Consider the following 16,333-nt stretch of genomic DNA (forward strand, 5'->3'; position numbering starts at 1 on the left):
CCGGCTGCTCCCCCGCCACCGTCTTCCACCGCCCGGCTGTCCTGGGCCTTCTCCCCAGCGTAAATCCGGCCTGGCCGGAGTCAGCCCCGCGCCCGCGCTTGGCTGACGTCCCTAAGCCTCGGGGCCTTCCCTGCCTTTGGCGGCTTTGAGTCACCCGCTTGCCTGGAGCCCCTCTATCCTGCCCCCTTTGCCCTGGGACCACCTTCCAGCAGTGTGTCTGCCCACTGGGAGGCTGGTGCGGCAGGACGTGCAGGGGCCAGCAGACTTGGGCGTGCTCCTGGGCGTGCACGTGTGTGCCGGTGTACCCACGCGTCCCCAGCGGTGACTCAAGAGACTGCTGCCCCCACATGGAGCCCTGTCCTGCCTCCCCTGTTCTGCCTCCCCTGTTCTGCCTCCCCTGTTCTGCCCATGGCGGGTATCACCTCTTGTCTCACGCCCTCACCTCCTGCCAGGATAGGAGGGTGGTTGAGGGTTTACTGGCCGGAGAGGGGCACTTATTCTGGAGGAACTGCCAGTTCTCCCTGGCCGCCTTCACTGGGGCCACTGGCCTCCACCAGGTCCCCTTGTCCCCGCAAGAACAGTCGCCGGACGGTGGAGGCTCCAGAGCGGCTGCTGGCGGGCTGCCCGTCCGGGATGCCGCTTCCTGGGCTGCTGCTGGCAGGGAGGTCATGGCCCGGGAGCCCCCTCTGATGACAGGAACCCCCTGACCTGCTTTTTGCAGCTGCGTTTGCCGGGCCACCTGCCCGAACCCCACGGGAGAGAAAAGCTGCCGCTTTTTAAGGAGCCAGTGCCATCTTGGGACCCAAAGGGAAGCCGAGTAATGCCATCACATGGAGGACAAGGCCCAGCCCGGCTGGGCCCCAGCCCAGAAGTGCCACCTCATCATAATTCAAGTGTTCTTCCGCAAGCGTCACCCACAGCCACGCCGGACGTGCCCCTCCGCCACCTTCTCCAGACGACTTCGTAGAAGAGACTTCATGTATGTGTACATCTTTTGCACTTTCCTATTGAAGACTTGAGCCGGTTTGTCCTGATCAGAGTTGGATGACGTATGGAGGATGCTACCCTGCAGCACTTACAAAGCCTGGCGCTATCCTGGCACTTGGGCCTGCAGGGGAGGACGCAGTGCCTGGTCAGCGCCCTGGGAGCCCTCAGTGTGCCCCACCCCGACCTGTCTGCACCTGTGTGACTGCTCTCCTGCTCCCGCCTCCTGCCCTCTTGGGGTGCCCCCAACCAGGCGGGTTTGGGAAGCTGCTGTCTAGCCCCATGGTGGAGACCCTGCTGATGTCCAGGTTCCTCCAGGGCGTTGTCCCACCTCCTTCCCGCTGGGGCTGGAGACTGCTGGGCCTTGGCTTTCTCCTTGTAGGGAAGGGGCTGTCAGCAGGTGTCTGTCCCTGGCCCCGCCTGTCTTGGAGGCTCCGGACTCTGTGTTACCAGTGGAAGGCCTGTGGCCCTGGCTGGTTCATGGCAGGTGGACATGTGTGCTTCAGGGGAGGGAGGGAGAGAGCTGCTGCTGGGAAGGTTTGGGGTTTGCCCTCTGCTGGAGATGTGGTTATGGGTAGTGATAGCATTCCAGCAAGTCATGGGTACTGAGTGGCCCAGGAGGCCCTAGCCCTGCCTTGTACCCGGGAAGCCTGCCCCACCCGCCTCCAGGTACAAACCCCCCTGTGCACAGTGGTCTGGACCACAGCTGCCTGGGCTCATCCCATCTCCTGCCCCTGGAGAGGCCTTCCTGCGCCCTTCCTGTCCGAGGCAGGGGCCACAGCTGCCCTTGCTGAGTTCTCGGAAGGCGTGGGGAGAGCTCTGCTTGGAGGCCGGGACTGGACCTGGGGCCTCCGCAGATTCCTCCCAGTCCAGCCCCCTGGGTGTCCTGCCAGGGACACTCTGGAATCCCAGGACCGTCTTCCCACACATGGATTATTGAGTTCCACGGCCCCTCCTGCCCCTGATCCTCTGCCCCAGCTGCTAGTACCATGGAATGGCCCAAGTTAGGGAGGGGGAGGGGAGCGGGCCAAGCCTTGGGCCTGTCTGAGTCTGATACCCCTGCCCCCAGGTGAGCCTGGAGGGTTTTTTTTGAGCCTTGAGCTGGGAGCGTCCCAGGGAAAGGTGTCCCAGGTACAGGATCTGGGATCGTCTGGTAGTGGCTGCATGAGAGCCCAGGGGGGCCTGGGACTGGGGTGCTTGCCAGGGGCTTGGACCCAGCTCCCTGGAAAGGCGTGAGGGGCCACAGCATCTCTGGGTCCGACGGGGGGCCAGGGCTGGGGTCAGGATTTGCTGGCTTGTCTCGTGGACATGGGCGATGGCCCAGCCCTCACGGAATCCCACGTCTTCATTTGTGGTGCGGCCCTTTCTGAGCCCTGGAGAGCTGGACCCCCAAGACCCCTTCCATCTTGGCATTCTCGCTCCAGTCTGGATTCTGCTCGCCAAGGCCAGCCCGGCCCTGGTGTTGCGGGTGAACAGAGTGGGGAGGACCCTAGAGCAGAGAGGATTGTTAGCAGGTCTGAGTGCAGCCCAGGCTTCCAGGACACACATGTAGGGTGGCTGACGCCCCCTGGGGCAGGGCCGCCCCGCGGGGAGTGGGGCCGTTCAGGGTGTGGTTTATCCACGTGTGCTGTGTCCTGTGGCCAGTGCCTCCCTGCAAAGGCTCCTGGCTCAGCTGCAGGCGAGTTGACCGGCCATGGGCTCAGCCCCAACCCCGTGCTGCCGTCATTCCCAAACCAGTGAGTGGTCAGCACTGGAATTGGCCTTGTTGGGAACAGTGCCCACCTTCCCCGGCCACAGTGGATGGGTCCTGAGTGTCAGGCCTGGAGTTGTGGCGGGCAGGGCAGGGATCTGCATTTCCACCCTGCCAGCCCTTTCTCCCAGGAAAACTACCGCTGTCCGTCCTTCTCTGCTTCCTTCCCAGGCTTTGCCCAGGCTCCCCGTCCCCTGCCAGGCTCGAGGCGAGCACCCATGCGAAGCCTGACCTGAGCACCTGGCCTGGGACCCCTGCACCACCAGGTCCAGGAGGGGCCGTAGTCTCCACCCGTGGTCGGCACCCAGCGGCCCCAAGAGCAGGGCCACCCAGTGTTGGGGACCAAGTTTCTGGTTGATCTGTTTTGGAGAGGAGAAAGAATCTGAAGAATGTTGTCGTCTTGGTTTGTTGTCTCCTGTCACAAGTGGGGGCACGAGGTGATGTCCATGTCTCTGGCATCTTCGGGCTGGGTTTGACTTTGTTGGCAGAATCAGGGTCCTTGTGCACAAGTGTGATCCTGGAGCGCCAGCCTGTGTGTTTATGTTTCCAGCCACTTTATTATTTAACCAGTGCTGAGTAGGGTTTCTGTTGAAGCACCTTTGGGCCAAAGGTCTCGGAAGGCATTGCCCGGTGGACTCTCGTGGTGATGCAGGTGTGCGGGTTGGAGTCTCAGTCTGGGAGCCTCCTCTGGTACACGCCGGACTCAGAAGCATCTCTCTCCTCCTGAAGGCCACCTTCGGATGCTCCTTTGTTTTCTACAACTTTGGCTTCTCCCAGGCCTGGACCCTCCCTGTCTGGCACGACCAGGGTCCTCCTCCTTGTCAGGGTTGCCTTCCCAAGAGTCCTCTGGGTGCTCCTCTGCCTGGGTCAGGGGCTGGCCCAGGCTTGGCCCAGTGACAGCTGCAGCCCCTGTTCCTGTCTCCGGTCCCAGAACATGTAAAGGCCCAAAGCAGGCTTGGGAGGGTGGGCTCGGGGACCTGGGAGCTGGTAGCTGGGCTGGTCAGGTTGGTCACATGCAGCCTGCAGTGTGTGCTGAGGCACAGCGGGCAAGGAGAGGGGCTTGAAGGGGGGCGGGACTGACACTCCCTCCACCCAGGTCTTGGCAGATGGTCCATGCCCCAGGCTCTCTGTGTAGACCCGGAAGCTGGCTCCGGCCTGTTTCGTATGTCCGAAAGTTTACAGGTGGTGCATCAGCCCAAAGTCATTGGCATTGTGTTTTTGGATTTTTTTCCCTTTTCAGGTTTTTTTAAAACAAAGTATTTTTTTAGGTGCGATAACCCAGAAAGGGCCCATTGGGTGTGTATGTGTGTCCTGAACTCCTCACATAGAGATGGGACCCGAGCCTCCCTGGAAAGGAGGGAGGGGTCCCGCCTGCCCGTGGGGTCTGAGCTTGGGGGTGTGGAGAGAGTGGACCCCACCCGCCCAGGCCCTGCACCTGGCCCAGCTAAGAGCGGCTGGCCCCTTGCCCCAGGCACAGCTTCAGGTTGGCCTGAGGAGGGGCTGGGCATTTCGGGCAAGCCAGGAGGGTCCGGGGGCCACGCTGAGCCCCCCGTGAGTCATGACTTGTCCATGCACCCTCGGGAGCGGCTGGACAGACTGTAGCTGACACAGTCACCTTTACTTCGTACTCTGTGTGTATGTTTTGGTTTTCTGTGTTTTAATAAATCCTTCGGGAAAGGATTGAATCAAAGAGTGTTTTTAAAAGCTCTGTACAGATTCAGAACGGGAGCCGGATGGGGGTGCCTCCTGGACTTCTCCCACCTGGGCTCACTGGGAAGGGCTGCCTGGGCAGGGTGTGCTGGGGCCCCGCCCCCTTACCCGTACTTGTACACGCCGTGACAGTTCTTGGGACTCCTCAGGCCCTGACTGCTGTCCTCGCGAGAGCAGCTACCAGCTGGCTCCCCGGAGGGTACAGCGGCTTCCCAGAGCCGGCCTGGGGCCCTTGGAGGTGGCCACAGAGACTGTGTTGGGGGCAGCCGAGGAGGCATCCCACCCCCAGGACCCCTTGGCTGCATCCTTCTGACCACCCCGTCCCCAGCCTCTGTGCCCGATCACCGCCTCTTGCCCGGCCCCTTCCTCCCCACCCACCCTGGGTTGCAGGCTCAGGTTTCGGGGAGGACCTGGTGCCCAAGTTCCTGCAGTCAAAGCCTCTTCCCTCCTCCTGTGCTGTCCTGACTCCGAGGAAATGAGAGGTACCAAAAAGGCGCGGAGACCGATGGACTTGGGCTTTATTTTGTCATTCCATAAATATGGTGGCCGTGTCTCGGTCTGAGTCTCGTTTGGAAGCTCAAGGCATGTGGCAGTCTCTGCCTGGGAGGGGATGCGATTAGCGGAGGAACCATGGTTGTTAAAAAAAAAAGGCGGGGGAGAGAAAAAGCACGTTATTTACAGGACTGGGCCGGGGCAGAAGACAGGAGAAAGCCCCGCCATTCCTTGGACCCGGGACTTGCCCACAAGGCAGGGTGGGAAACGGGGTGTAGGGGACTCCTCTGGGTCTGGGCTCCGACCGCCCTTGGCCTTTGTCCCTTCTCCATCCAACACCCCTCCCCCGCTCTGCCCCCTCCTGAGCTGGGGGACCCGCCCCCAGGAGGCAGAGCCCCCCCATCCTGCCTGCAGGAGGATGTGGAAGAAACGGGGAACCTCAGACCAGGTTGTGGGAGCTGGGCCAGGGGCTGCCTGGGTCCTGCGCTGGGGCCCTGGCCTCGCAGGGGACTCGGCGTTCCCAGTCGTGGCTCACGGGAGCAGCGGCCCCCACCGCAGGAGCCACCGCAGGCTCTGGGCCACGTCCCAGCTGTAGGAAGGGCCAGGGCAGCTGTGTGGACAGGCCCAGCCGCCCTCCCTGTCCGCAGGGGGAGGGGGCCCTCTATCCCTTCAGCACCACTGGCCACTGCAGGGCCTTGTCCTGTGGGGTGCTGCCCCCTTCCCGTGCCCCCGGGGCGGCTTCTGGCCAAGCTGGAGCAGGTCTTGGTGGAGAAGACCCCAGGGGCTGGGTCTACGAGGAGGGGCAGAGGTTCTCGCCTTCAGGTCAGAAGTGGGTCAGGAATGGAGGAAGCCACGCCCCTCCCCCTCGGCCCCTCTCCCTGGTCTCTGTGGCTTCGCAGCCCTTGGAGAACAGCAGGGCGGGGCCCGCTGGGAACAGCAGCGCATCCCAGGGCAAGGCGGGAGCAGATGTGCCCACGCAGGGGGGTGCCCCGGGGGGCAGGAGGCCCAGGTCCCCTACAGAGCCAGCTGGCGAAGTGCAGGGCGGGGACGGGTTCTGTGGAGCCTGCCTCCCTTTCACTGGCAAATGCTGGGACCCCAGGACTGGGCCTTTGAGTGGAGCCCCCACCCCTGCAGACTTTGTGGCTTCACCCTTCGCCCAGCCCCAGGCTGCACTTGGGCCTGGCCCTCCCTCCCTCTCCCATTCCGTTCCAGGTGGGGGGTGTGGAAGGGGATGACTAGCCCAGCCATCTCTCCAGGGAGGGGTTTCCTGAGGTCTGTTCCTCCATTTCAGGGGGCTGCAGCGGGGGAAACAGCCCCTAGCCCCTGGGCTTGCAGCACAGAACACCCCAGGGACACTGGCTTACTGAAAGGATCTCAGTGGGGTGTCTCTGCAAAACCCAAGCTCACCTTCCCGGTGCAGAACAGAGGCCTGGGTAGGGGTGGGAGGCTGGAAGAGGGTCTCCAGGGACCAAGAGGAACATGGCCCTGTGCACACGGGCCCTGCCCGCTGTTGCCTGCCCATGCTGTGGTCAGCAGCCCCCATCTAGCTAAGAGTGCACAACCAACCACAGGGCCTTCCGTCATTGGGCCCCCTGCACTCAGCTTCCCTGTCATGAGGCTCATTGTTGGTGTGCAGGGTGGGACAGTGAGCTAGAAACCGGACCTTGTGCTTCTTGGGGGTCCCAAATTGCAGAGCCAGTCCCCTGTGGTGGGTGTGAGGGTCAAGGGTCAGCTTGTAGACGTGGCCCCTGCTGAGATCCACTGGGCAGCTTGGGCAGGGGAGGAATCTGGGGTCAGGCCCCCCAGAAAGTACCTGGAGCCCTTGGAAAGGAGGAGGTTGAGGAAGACCCCTGTGGGAAGACCCTGACCCAGCTACAGGACCCTGGCAGAGGGGGCCCCCCTGGGAAGGGCCAGACCCCTCTCCCCTCCCCCAACACTGGGTGGGAGTTTTCAGCAGAGGAGAGGAGGGCCCTGCCTGCCCCGGGGATCCAGCTAGCCCTTGGCCTGGCTTTGACTCTGGGGATCTCTGGGGAAGGCTGTGGCTCGGAGAAAGCTGGGTGGTCTCTCCCTGGAGGATGGGCGGCGGCGACGGGCTTGGGTGGGACTGCCTGAATGTCCTTCCTAAACAACAGCAGCCCCGGCACAGATCCGACTTCCGTGTTGTCTGGCGAAGCAGTGGGTGGTGTCTGGCAGCAACTTGGGAGTTTATGTCCCGATGACGTCACGGCGTGGTGTTTCTCTTTGATGCAAACCACACTCTGCACTTGGCTTCAAAACAGCTTAAGCGAGCGAACAGAGACTAGGAGGGAAACGGAAACTGTCCGAGCAGGCGGGCGGGGCGTCTTAGGATCGGTAGTCCTTTTTGCTGTAGGGTTTATTGCCCAAGATACTATCAATCTCATGGATGGTGGAAGATGACAGTTTGGGGAGGACCTGCAAGGACAAGAAGCAGAATTCTTGGGCACCGAGACCAGCCTGGTCCAGGCCCGTCCTCATCATTGCATCTGGGCCCCAAGTGATGCAGACAGAGGATGCTGTTTCAGGGTTCCAGAAGTCTGGACAGAGAGGAAGCATGCCTGGGTCCATACCCTCCCCCTTAAACTCCAGGGTGCTTCAGAACCTTCTGAAAGGTTCTGGTGATGGCAACAGTGGCTTAAAATGCACATGATTCCAAGGTCCAAACACCTGGTTTTTGTGCTCTCAAACTGCTCTCCCAGCCATGCCTGTCTCGACAACCCGCCATGCCCCCCTTTCACGTGCTAGAAGCCCCAGGGTGACTTTGGCTCTGCTCTGGCTCACCCCGGTGTCCGGCTCACCAGCCAGTCCCAATGGCCGCACCTTCCCAACACCCAGGATCCAACCACCACTCCCATCTCCAAACCAAAGCCACCTCTCCCCAGGAGACGGCTGTCATTTCCCACCAAGTTCCTTAGCTTCGGGAGAGAAGGCTCCCTTGAAAAGCTAAGCTGGGGCATCCCCTCCTCTGCTCAAGATCTTGCCATGGCTCCCATCTCAGAAGAAACACGTCCCTAGGGGGCACAACACTCTCAGGGTCTGACCCTCTGCTCCAGGCCCACAGCCCTTTTCCCTCTTTTGGGGCCCTTGCATTGGCCGTTCCTGCTGCCTGGAAGGTTCTTCCCCCATGGGTTTGCATGGCTCACTCTGCACCTCTTCAAGCTTCTGCTCAAACACCACTTTCTCAACAAGCTCACTTGACAAGACCCCTTTTATTGACTTAATTTTTAAAAAGTAGAGTTTTGCTCTGTCGCCCAGGCTGGAGGGCAGTGGTATGATCATGGCTCACTGCAGCCTCAAACTCCTGGGCTCAGCGATCCTCCTGCTCCAGCCTCCCCAGCAGCTTGGACTACAGGTCTGCACCACCACGTCTGGCTAATTTTGATTTTTTTGTAGAGATGGAGTCTTGCTATGTTGCCCAGGCTGATCTCAAACTCCTGGGGCTCAAGTGATCCTCAAGTGCTGGGATGACAATGTCCAGCCAGACAGCTGCCTTTAAACTGGGTCCGAGGAGCAACCACTTCCTGTCCCTAGTTGCCTTGTCCCGCCTCCCCGTCCCTGACTTCCTTCCCACAGTGCTCGTCACTCCCAGCACATATTATAACCTCCTCCTTCCCTTGGGTCCCTGTTGAGGCTCTCTGGTGAGCCAAGGCGTGACCCCCGTGCCTAGACCGAGCCTGGCGTGCAGAGGAGCTCCACAAATGCACTGGACCGAGTGGCAGGAGTGGAGCTCTGCCTGCGACGCCCCTCACCTGTATTGCTCCGATGTTCTCCATGAGCTGGTCTGCGTTGGACGCCCCCAGGAGCACCGAGCTGACCCCTTCGTTCCTCAGGCACCAGGCTGGGGGCAGCAAGACCTGGGATGAGGGTCATCTCCCCAGGGTCATGGGATACAACCCTTTCCCTCAGAGCCCCATTGCCTGTGCCCAGCTGGGGGATGTTGTTTGGGGAATCCCGCATCTTTCTCCAGCATAGGGATGCTGGCTGCACGGTGACCCAAGCCTCTCACCCCTGGCCAGTGGGGCAGGGTGTACCCCGGGCGCTTAGAGACCCCACCTTCTCCCAGGGATGCTGGCCCCATGGCAACCCCAGCCCCTCACCTCTGGCCAGCTGGGGCAAGATGCAGCCCAGACGTTCAGGAACCCCACCTTCTCCCCAGGGATGCCGGCCCCATGGAGACCCCAGCCCCTCACCGATGGCCAGTTGGGGCAGGGTGCAGCCCAGGCGCTCGGCAATGGCCTGCAGCTCCTTCAGCTTGGCCTGCTGGCGTCGACCCTCCTCGCTCAGGATCTTGTCCTTCAGCCACTGGTAGCCCTGGTTGGGAGAGGGGCACAGCCACAGGTGAAAGGACGGTCACCTGGACCTCCACACGCAGATGGCTGACGGTCTGCGTCCTTCCTGGTCCTTCTCCCTAGCTGTAGCCTTCACCTGGAGGCCGAGTAGCACCCACCTACGCTACAGGGCAGGGAGGGCAGTGGACCTTGGCCAGCAGAAGGACGGGCATGCCCACACTAGAACGCACAGCCTGCGGGGTGCTGGCCAGACCCCAGAACCAGGACAGGGAGGTGGGGGTTGACCTCCCCTCTCCCGGGAAGCCTGGTGGCCTCCCCCGACCCCAGGGCAGTCTCCCTGGGCCCTGCCCCCAGGATTGCAGGGCCTTCTAGGGGCACCCTGCCCTTTCTGTGGGCTGGGAAGAAGTGGAGGGCCAGGCATGGAACCCCAGGGCTGGGGGCTCCAGCAAGGGGTCAGGCTGGCTGGGCAGGCCTTTGCCGGCCTGCTCCTTATTCTGCCCTAGTCCTCACCCCAGAGGGGAGCATGGGAGAGGAGGTGGCCATTCCCGGGGTCGCCTCTGTGCAACTCTGCAGCCCTAGGCCCTGGGTCTAGCTCCGGAGGTCTCAGTGATGGTGGAGAGTGGGGGAGTGTCCAGGGGTGCCCCAAATGTCACTTCGGATCCAGCCCACGCTTGAAGGTTGAACCACAGTGGGGAGCAGAGGTGGGCGCATGAAGAGGGCTCCCCCTCTGGGGCACATCCCACAAGGGAGTTGGCCTCTCCAGACCCGGGGTCAGCCCAGAAGGGGCTCCGTGTTCTCTTGCCAAGGAAGCCAGCCCTGGCCGAGAGGCGGGGGCAGCCGTGGCCTGGGGAAGCCCCGCCCAGTACCAAGGCAGCCTGCCCCAAGGTCCCACCTCTCCAAAGTGCCTGTCCCCTCCCCGACCCCTGCCCCGCCTCCCAGCCACTCCTTCACCTTCAAGGAGGCTCTCGAGTAGGGTGGGATGCCGCTGTCATATTTTCCGGAAACGATGCCACAGGCCAGAGGGGACCAGGTCATGGCGCCCACTCCTGAGAGAGGAAACCAAGCAAAGTCAAGCCCCAGCCTGAGGGCAGGAGGGGGGCGGGGGCAGGGCCGGTGCCCACCTATCTTGTGGAACAGCTCAGGCAGCTGCACCTCCACCTTCTCGCGCTGGAACATGTGGTACTCGGCCTGCTCGCAGATGGGTGGGATCAGGTTGAACTGCCGGGCCACTGAGTAGGCCTCCTGTGGGGGCAAGAAGGGGCCCAGGTGGCCCCTGCCAGTCAGAGGGCCTAGGCAGATGCAGGGGCAGCAGGGGACGGGACACCGAGGCATCTCCCACCCAGGCCCCAGCACTCACAGCTCTCCTAGAAGCCTGTGAGAGCTTGCGAGCCCAGAAAAGGGGGTGGGTCTTGGGGCTCCCAGGCTGAAGGGCCCGTGGGATGCCCGATGCAGTAGTGAGGTTAGGGTCCTGGCACTTGCTGGCTAGGTGGCCTCGGGCAAGGGGCTCACTCCTCAGCCTCAGTTTCCCCATCTATCAAGAGTGTCAGAGGAGTCAAGGGTGTTTGCACCCTCACAGCAGTCCTGGTATCAGGTGAGCACTGGGCCTGCTGGCTGCGCTCCGACAGTGTATACTGTGACCACCACCCTGGGGCCTGGGTCTGGGATGATGGCAGGAGACGCTAGGTCAGGAGGGGACAGCAGCGGGCATCCACCCATTTCTGTGATTGGATCTCAAGGCCTCTACTGGACAGACTCTCTTGCTGCCTCCACCGGATGGGTGTGGGCCAGGCTGATGCCTCTAGACACTCATGGGGAAGCCCTGCGGCCACCTGAGGTCCTTTTCCCCTTTGGATTGAAACTCAGCTTTCCCATCTGTGAAATGGGGGTAATGAGAGTGACACGTCTTCACGCTCAGTGCTGGCTTCAGACAGCTCCAGAAAAATGTAGAATAAATGTCCATTACTGCCACAAACATCAGAGGCCTATTGATATTGGGGCTTCTATGGTCATATTTAATTTGAAATGAAAATCTTGCTGAACATCTTTCATGAAGCAGAACTCTGGGTCTTGCTAGAAGAGAAGCTACCTCCCAGCAAGACTGGGATGCTGGGAATCTGGGAGGCGGGCATGGGAAGGACTGAGGCTGGCCTGGGGCTGGAGGCTGGAGGCCAGGAGAGCCATTCAGCCAAGAGGCCAGCCCAGGCCTCTCCCTCTCCCGCACCCTCCACTCTCAGCCTTTGAGATCAGGGCAACCTGCTGGCCCTTCCCAGAGACCCCGGAAATATCAAGAAACCACCCCGCCCTCAGCCTCTTCCCACTCCCATGGAGAAAAATGACAGCTAGTGGACTCCTTCCTGAGAATGCAGGTGAGGGGGAAATACCCTGAGTGATGAGATGGGAGCCTGGGGTCCCAAAGGCCAGATCATGTTCTGGGGCAGCCCCAGCTCTGAGTTGCACAGCCCAGGGGTCAATCTCTGCCTGAGCTGTGTGACCTTGGGCATGTTACTTAATTTCTCTGTGCCTCAATGTCCACATCTTAACGTCAGTACCTGGGGCATCAGAAAAGCGCAGCGCAAGAGACTGGCAGTGTTATCGCTGTTGGATGTTTGCTGAGCTCTGGGACCTCTGCTAAGAGGGTTCTCTTGGCATCCTCAGAACAGCCTCTTGAGGGGTCATGCTAGCACACTTATTCCACAGGTAGGGAAACTGAGGCACAGAGAGGTTAAGAAATCTGTCCAGCGCCATACAATGTCAGGATCACAACGAGCCCCGTGTCTGTGAGGCCTGCAGACATAACCCCCCAACTTTGCCATGCTGTCCCCCTTTTAGTGCCTGGCTACTGCACAGTTGGGACCAACAGCGCAGAACCTGCCCGAGCCCAGGGATCTTTCCACACGGCTGGGCCAGCAGCCCACGCCATGGACACGTGCACCAAGCAGTCACCGTACCATGATCTCCATGGAGCTCCAGCGCGACGTTCCCCAGTACATGGCCATGCCCTGGTTGATGACGTGGGTCATGGCGCGGACAGTCTCTGTCAGGAGAGAAGGGAACTCCAGGTGGGGGACAGCCGGGGCATGAGGCCCAGCCTGGGACATTCTGCAGGTGCAGGTGGGATGCCAGGGAGGGAGGGGCTGCAAAGACGTCTTGCAAGCAGTGTACTTCCTGGCTCTGAGAGGGCATGGGAGGGTGACAGAGAAGCTGGCCTGCCATCCCAGAAGCTGTCGTGAGAGCAGTTTCCCCTGCTAGACACAGGCTGCACGGAATCCTGGGGAAATGGGTGATAGACGGATGGTGATGTTTCCATGGCAGATTAGAGGGATGGCAAGATGAGATCAAAGCATGGGACTCAAGACTCTAGAACGGGGGGGGGGTCAGGGACCCCGATCACTCCGAAAGGATGAAGGTGACAGGCAGACTGGCTCGAGGCGATGGGAGGACACTTGCTCTTGCCTGTTTCTGGTTCCTGCTCTGGGCTCTAGAGTCTAGAGAACTGGGTGGAGAGGGGATGGTGGCATCTGTAGGGACAGACGGCAGGCCTCAGGGCAGCGCATGGTCTCAGAGGGTGGGGCTGCAGGGCTGAGTGCCTCTCACATCCAGGACGCCCAGAGGCAAGCGTGGAGAGCCACATAGGGACCACGGCCAGGCTCGCACCAGCCGGGTACCAGGATGCAGTCCCCGCTTCCCGCATGGGGTGGCCCAGGGGCGCAGGTTCTGGACACTCCTCCTACCAGGGGCCAAGGGCTGGAGTGGGGCTGTTTTGAGGCTACAGATTCCAGGAACCACCTGAATCCTGGTTTGCTGTCACCTACCCGGTCCTAAGGATGGCTGCCACCCCGAGTCATCCTTTTAAGTAATAGAATTACACAATAGTCTTCCTTGTACTCAAAAATGTTCTCGAGACATAAAAATCTGCCAGCGATTGTTCCAACTCAGCTGCTTCAGTCTCGGGGGGATGTTGTGATTTAAAAAACAGAATTGTCCTCCACTTTTCCAATTTCAGACGCCGCTTAGCTCTGCGGGGTGTGGGACTGTCCGTCAGGTTCTCGTGGTCGATACAGTGCTTGCAAGTTCGACCACCAAAGGCAGTGTGGGAAGTCAAAGTGGGGGAAAAGTGTTTCTAAAAACAACGTGACAACAGTGGCCCCGGAAAGTCCCTGCCTCTCCCTAAGTGGCTTGTTCCTTCTATGCTGCAGCTGTGGGGAAGCTGGGGGTCTCCAAAACGGTCGGGGGTGGGACACAAAGGTACCAGCCAGTGAAACCACGGGGTGCCCCATGGGGTCCCTTCCATGCCCGCAGGAGCTTCTGACGTTCCTTAGGGGAGGGTGCAGAGAGCTGGGTTTGTCTGAAAGCTCCACCTGGAATGGCCACGAGGCCTTGGGAGCCTTCCCCGGCATAGAGTGGCCCTGCTGGCTGCCTGTCCACCTGTCACGGAGGGCATGCCTTCCCACCCATCCTGGGTCCCTGGCGCCCCTCTGCTGAGGTCACCCTGAGTGGAACTCAGGGCAGCCTAAGGGCTGGAGTGGAGGCTGCAGGGGCTTCTAGGCGTTGGTCTCAGCAGGTTTCCCAGGACCCCTGAAAATCACACCTCAGCTTCCATATCCGCAAGCTTGGTCCTACCCTCTGCTTCCTCCCACAGTCAGGCTCCTGGGAATCCTGGGGGTGGGGATTTGGGAAGGAGTCTGAACCTCCCTGAGCCACCTGCTTTAACTACCAACACTGACAGTCTTTGTTTTTGTTTCTTTAGACACAAGGTCTTGCTCTGTTGTCCAGGCTAGAGTGCAGTGGTGCAATCATAGCTCACTGTAGCTTTTACCTCCCAGATCAATTGATCCTCCTGTCTCAGCCTTCCAAGTAGCTGGGACTAGAGGTGCGAGTCACCATGCCTGGCTAATTTTTAAATGTTTTGTAGACAGGGTCTCGCTATGTCACCCAGGCTGGTCTCAAACTCCTGGCCTCAAGTAATTCTCCTGCCTTGGCCTCCCAAAGTGCCAACACTGACAAACTTTAAGAAAGAGGACGGTGCCTGGTTGAAAGGTCTGAGGAGGAGCAGAGGGTCCCAGGAGGGTCTCTGACCACATCCTAATCTCGGGCCCAGGCTCCTGCTGGATCAGCCTTGTGAAGTCTTTTAGAAACACTCTCGGGCACGTGTGACCATGCAGCATACCTTCCCAATTCTTCTCAGCCAAGGCTTAGGTCCACATGCCAGAGGGAGGAAGCAGAGGCCCCCATGGCCAGCCCCTCCCCCCTAATCTCCCTCCCAGTCTCCCATCACGAAGGTACCAGCCAGTGAAACCGTGGGATGCCCCACAGCGCCCCTTCCATGCAGTGATGGGGAGGTAGGGCAGGCGGGCAGGAGCCCACAGAAGCCTCTAACTGTCCTTAGAGGAGGTCCAGCAAAAGCTTCTGGGCCCCGGAGGATCTGGCAGAGGCAGGTCAGACGTGACCCACAGGCAGGAGCACTCTGAGCTTGTGCCCAAGTGAGGGCATCAGTGGCCCCAGATACAGGGACAATTGGAACAAGTGCCGTTCACCTCAATATTTAATGCTGTCGAACAGAAGCAGGAGGACTGAATCCATCCAGCTGCTGCCCACACCCAGGGCATCTCCTGCCGTGTCACAAATAATACATGGGAGGGGTCAGATGGCAGCACCAGGTGGCAGGCAGGAGCCCGTCCACTGTGGAACACAGCCAGCTCCCAGGGGGACCAGGCATGCCTGTGGGGTGGGGTCCAGGGCCCTGAGCTGAGGGCAGAGAGACGGCGTGTGGCCAGAGGCTGCCCTTACGCTCAGCACTCTGCCCACACCGGTGGCTGTTCCCTTGGGAGGAGAATGACTCCATTTTGATGGAGAGGTCTGGCTATGAGGTCGGAGGGCAGAGGACCCAGCCCACGGAGGGGACACACAGCCGGTGAGCCCACTGAGAAGCAGCAGGCTGTGAGTGGACAGTGTGTGGCGGGTGTCCCTTGCGAATAGGAACTACGGAGGGGATGTGTCACATATTCTGGGTACCTGACGGGTTCGCGCCTCGTCTTTCCCAGCCCTTCCCATCGCACCATCCAGGGCCAAGGGGCCAGGTGGGACCACAGCGTCCTCAGACCCGGAGGAGCCCCGGCAGATGGCCGGCTAGCCACCGCGGACGGCAGCAGCGCAAGCCCGAGCGGGGCGTCATGCACAGAAGGGGACCCTGCGCCTCCCTTCACTTGCCAGAGGTTCCCCTGGACCTTTCCCCTTATGCATTTTATGGAGAATTGGAAGGGGGTGAGAGCCGTGTAGATAAAAACACCATCTCATAAAATGCAGCGTGGGCCCAGAAGTCACCAGTTGGGCTGAGGGCCCTGTGTACCTTCTATGATGAATGTCCTGGACTTGGAGGAACTAAATGGGTCCCCTGGCGACAAAAGAAAGATTTAAAGAGACCAGAGTTTATCGCTGTGGAAACACCGGGAGGCGCAACAGGCTGGAGGGAGGTGCAAATCACCGTGTGCAGAATACACGTTTTGTCATAAAAGAAAAATATATACACACGCGTGCGTGTCATTGTATATATAAACAAATGAAGAAAAAAATAACTGAAACGCAACTTAATTTTCCAAGCCCCTGAAGCAGCAAAGCACAAATGAAGAGATGCCTGGAGCGGGAGGGGCTGTGACCACGGGAATCGAAAGAATAAAAAACGCCAAAGAAACCAAAACCGCAGCTCTGACACCGGACGACTTTTCTCCTCTGTGTAATCACTTGTCTCCCAGAGCAAAGCAGACCCCTAAGAATCCCGCCCCCGTGGACATGATTGAAAAGAATTCCACAGTGTGGCGTCCTCATACTACAGCTTCATTTAGCTACAAAACAGTGACAGTGGAGTGGGGAGAACATTCCACTGGGTTCCAAACCCAGGAGGGAGCGAGGGTCTGGAACGGCCAGGTTGGACCCAGAGCAAGGACAGGGACCCCGCCGGGAGGTGCCAGGGTGCATCCAATGGGGGGCCCCGACAACCAGAGGTGGAGCTCACCGCCACCTCGAGGAAGGCTCCCCCCACCAGCCTGGCCTCCGCTTACCACCTGGATGCCCGAGGAGCCCGTGCTGGAGGCCA

At 60.4% G+C, this 16,333-nt stretch overlaps 2 protein-coding genes across 6 annotated transcripts in view; one reads left to right on the forward strand and one right to left on the reverse strand.

Annotated features, from left to right (window-relative positions):
- CHD5 (chromodomain helicase DNA binding protein 5) overlaps positions 1 to 1,102 on the forward strand; it is a 59,187-nt gene extending 58,085 nt beyond the window's left edge. The window contains exon 40 of the mRNA XM_021707791.1: positions 722 to 1,102. Within this exon, the coding sequence (XP_021563466.1) occupies positions 722 to 967 (246 nt within the window). The 3' untranslated portion in view covers positions 968 to 1,102. The remainder of the gene's footprint in view (positions 1 to 721) is intronic.
- A 3,842-nt stretch (positions 1,103 to 4,944) lies between these two features.
- KCNAB2 (potassium voltage-gated channel subfamily A regulatory beta subunit 2) overlaps positions 4,945 to 16,333 on the reverse strand; it is a 106,380-nt gene continuing 94,991 nt past the window's right edge. For 3 of the 5 annotated variants that reach the window (XM_008048576.2, XM_021707795.1, XM_021707794.1), the window contains 6 exons: positions 12,192 to 12,277; positions 10,365 to 10,485; positions 10,195 to 10,289; positions 9,145 to 9,265; positions 8,704 to 8,792; positions 4,945 to 7,369 (listed from right to left, as the gene is read on the reverse strand). In XM_008048576.2, coding sequence (XP_008046767.1) covers positions 7,280 to 7,369; positions 8,704 to 8,792; positions 9,145 to 9,265; positions 10,195 to 10,289; positions 10,365 to 10,485; positions 12,192 to 12,277 — 602 coding nt within the window. In that variant the 3' untranslated portion in view covers positions 4,945 to 7,279. Of the gene's footprint in view, positions 7,370 to 8,703; positions 8,793 to 9,144; positions 9,266 to 10,194; positions 10,290 to 10,364; positions 10,486 to 12,191; positions 12,278 to 15,589; positions 15,635 to 16,333 lie in introns of all 5 variants that reach the window. The other 2 variants (XM_021707793.1, XM_008048575.1) reach the window with 1 other exon arrangement.

Source organism: Carlito syrichta, unplaced genomic scaffold (genome assembly GCF_000164805.1).
Source record: "Carlito syrichta isolate Samal-C Ts95f unplaced genomic scaffold, Tarsius_syrichta-2.0.1 Scaffold126411, whole genome shotgun sequence".
NCBI classification, from domain to species: domain Eukaryota; kingdom Metazoa; phylum Chordata; class Mammalia; order Primates; family Tarsiidae; genus Carlito; species Carlito syrichta.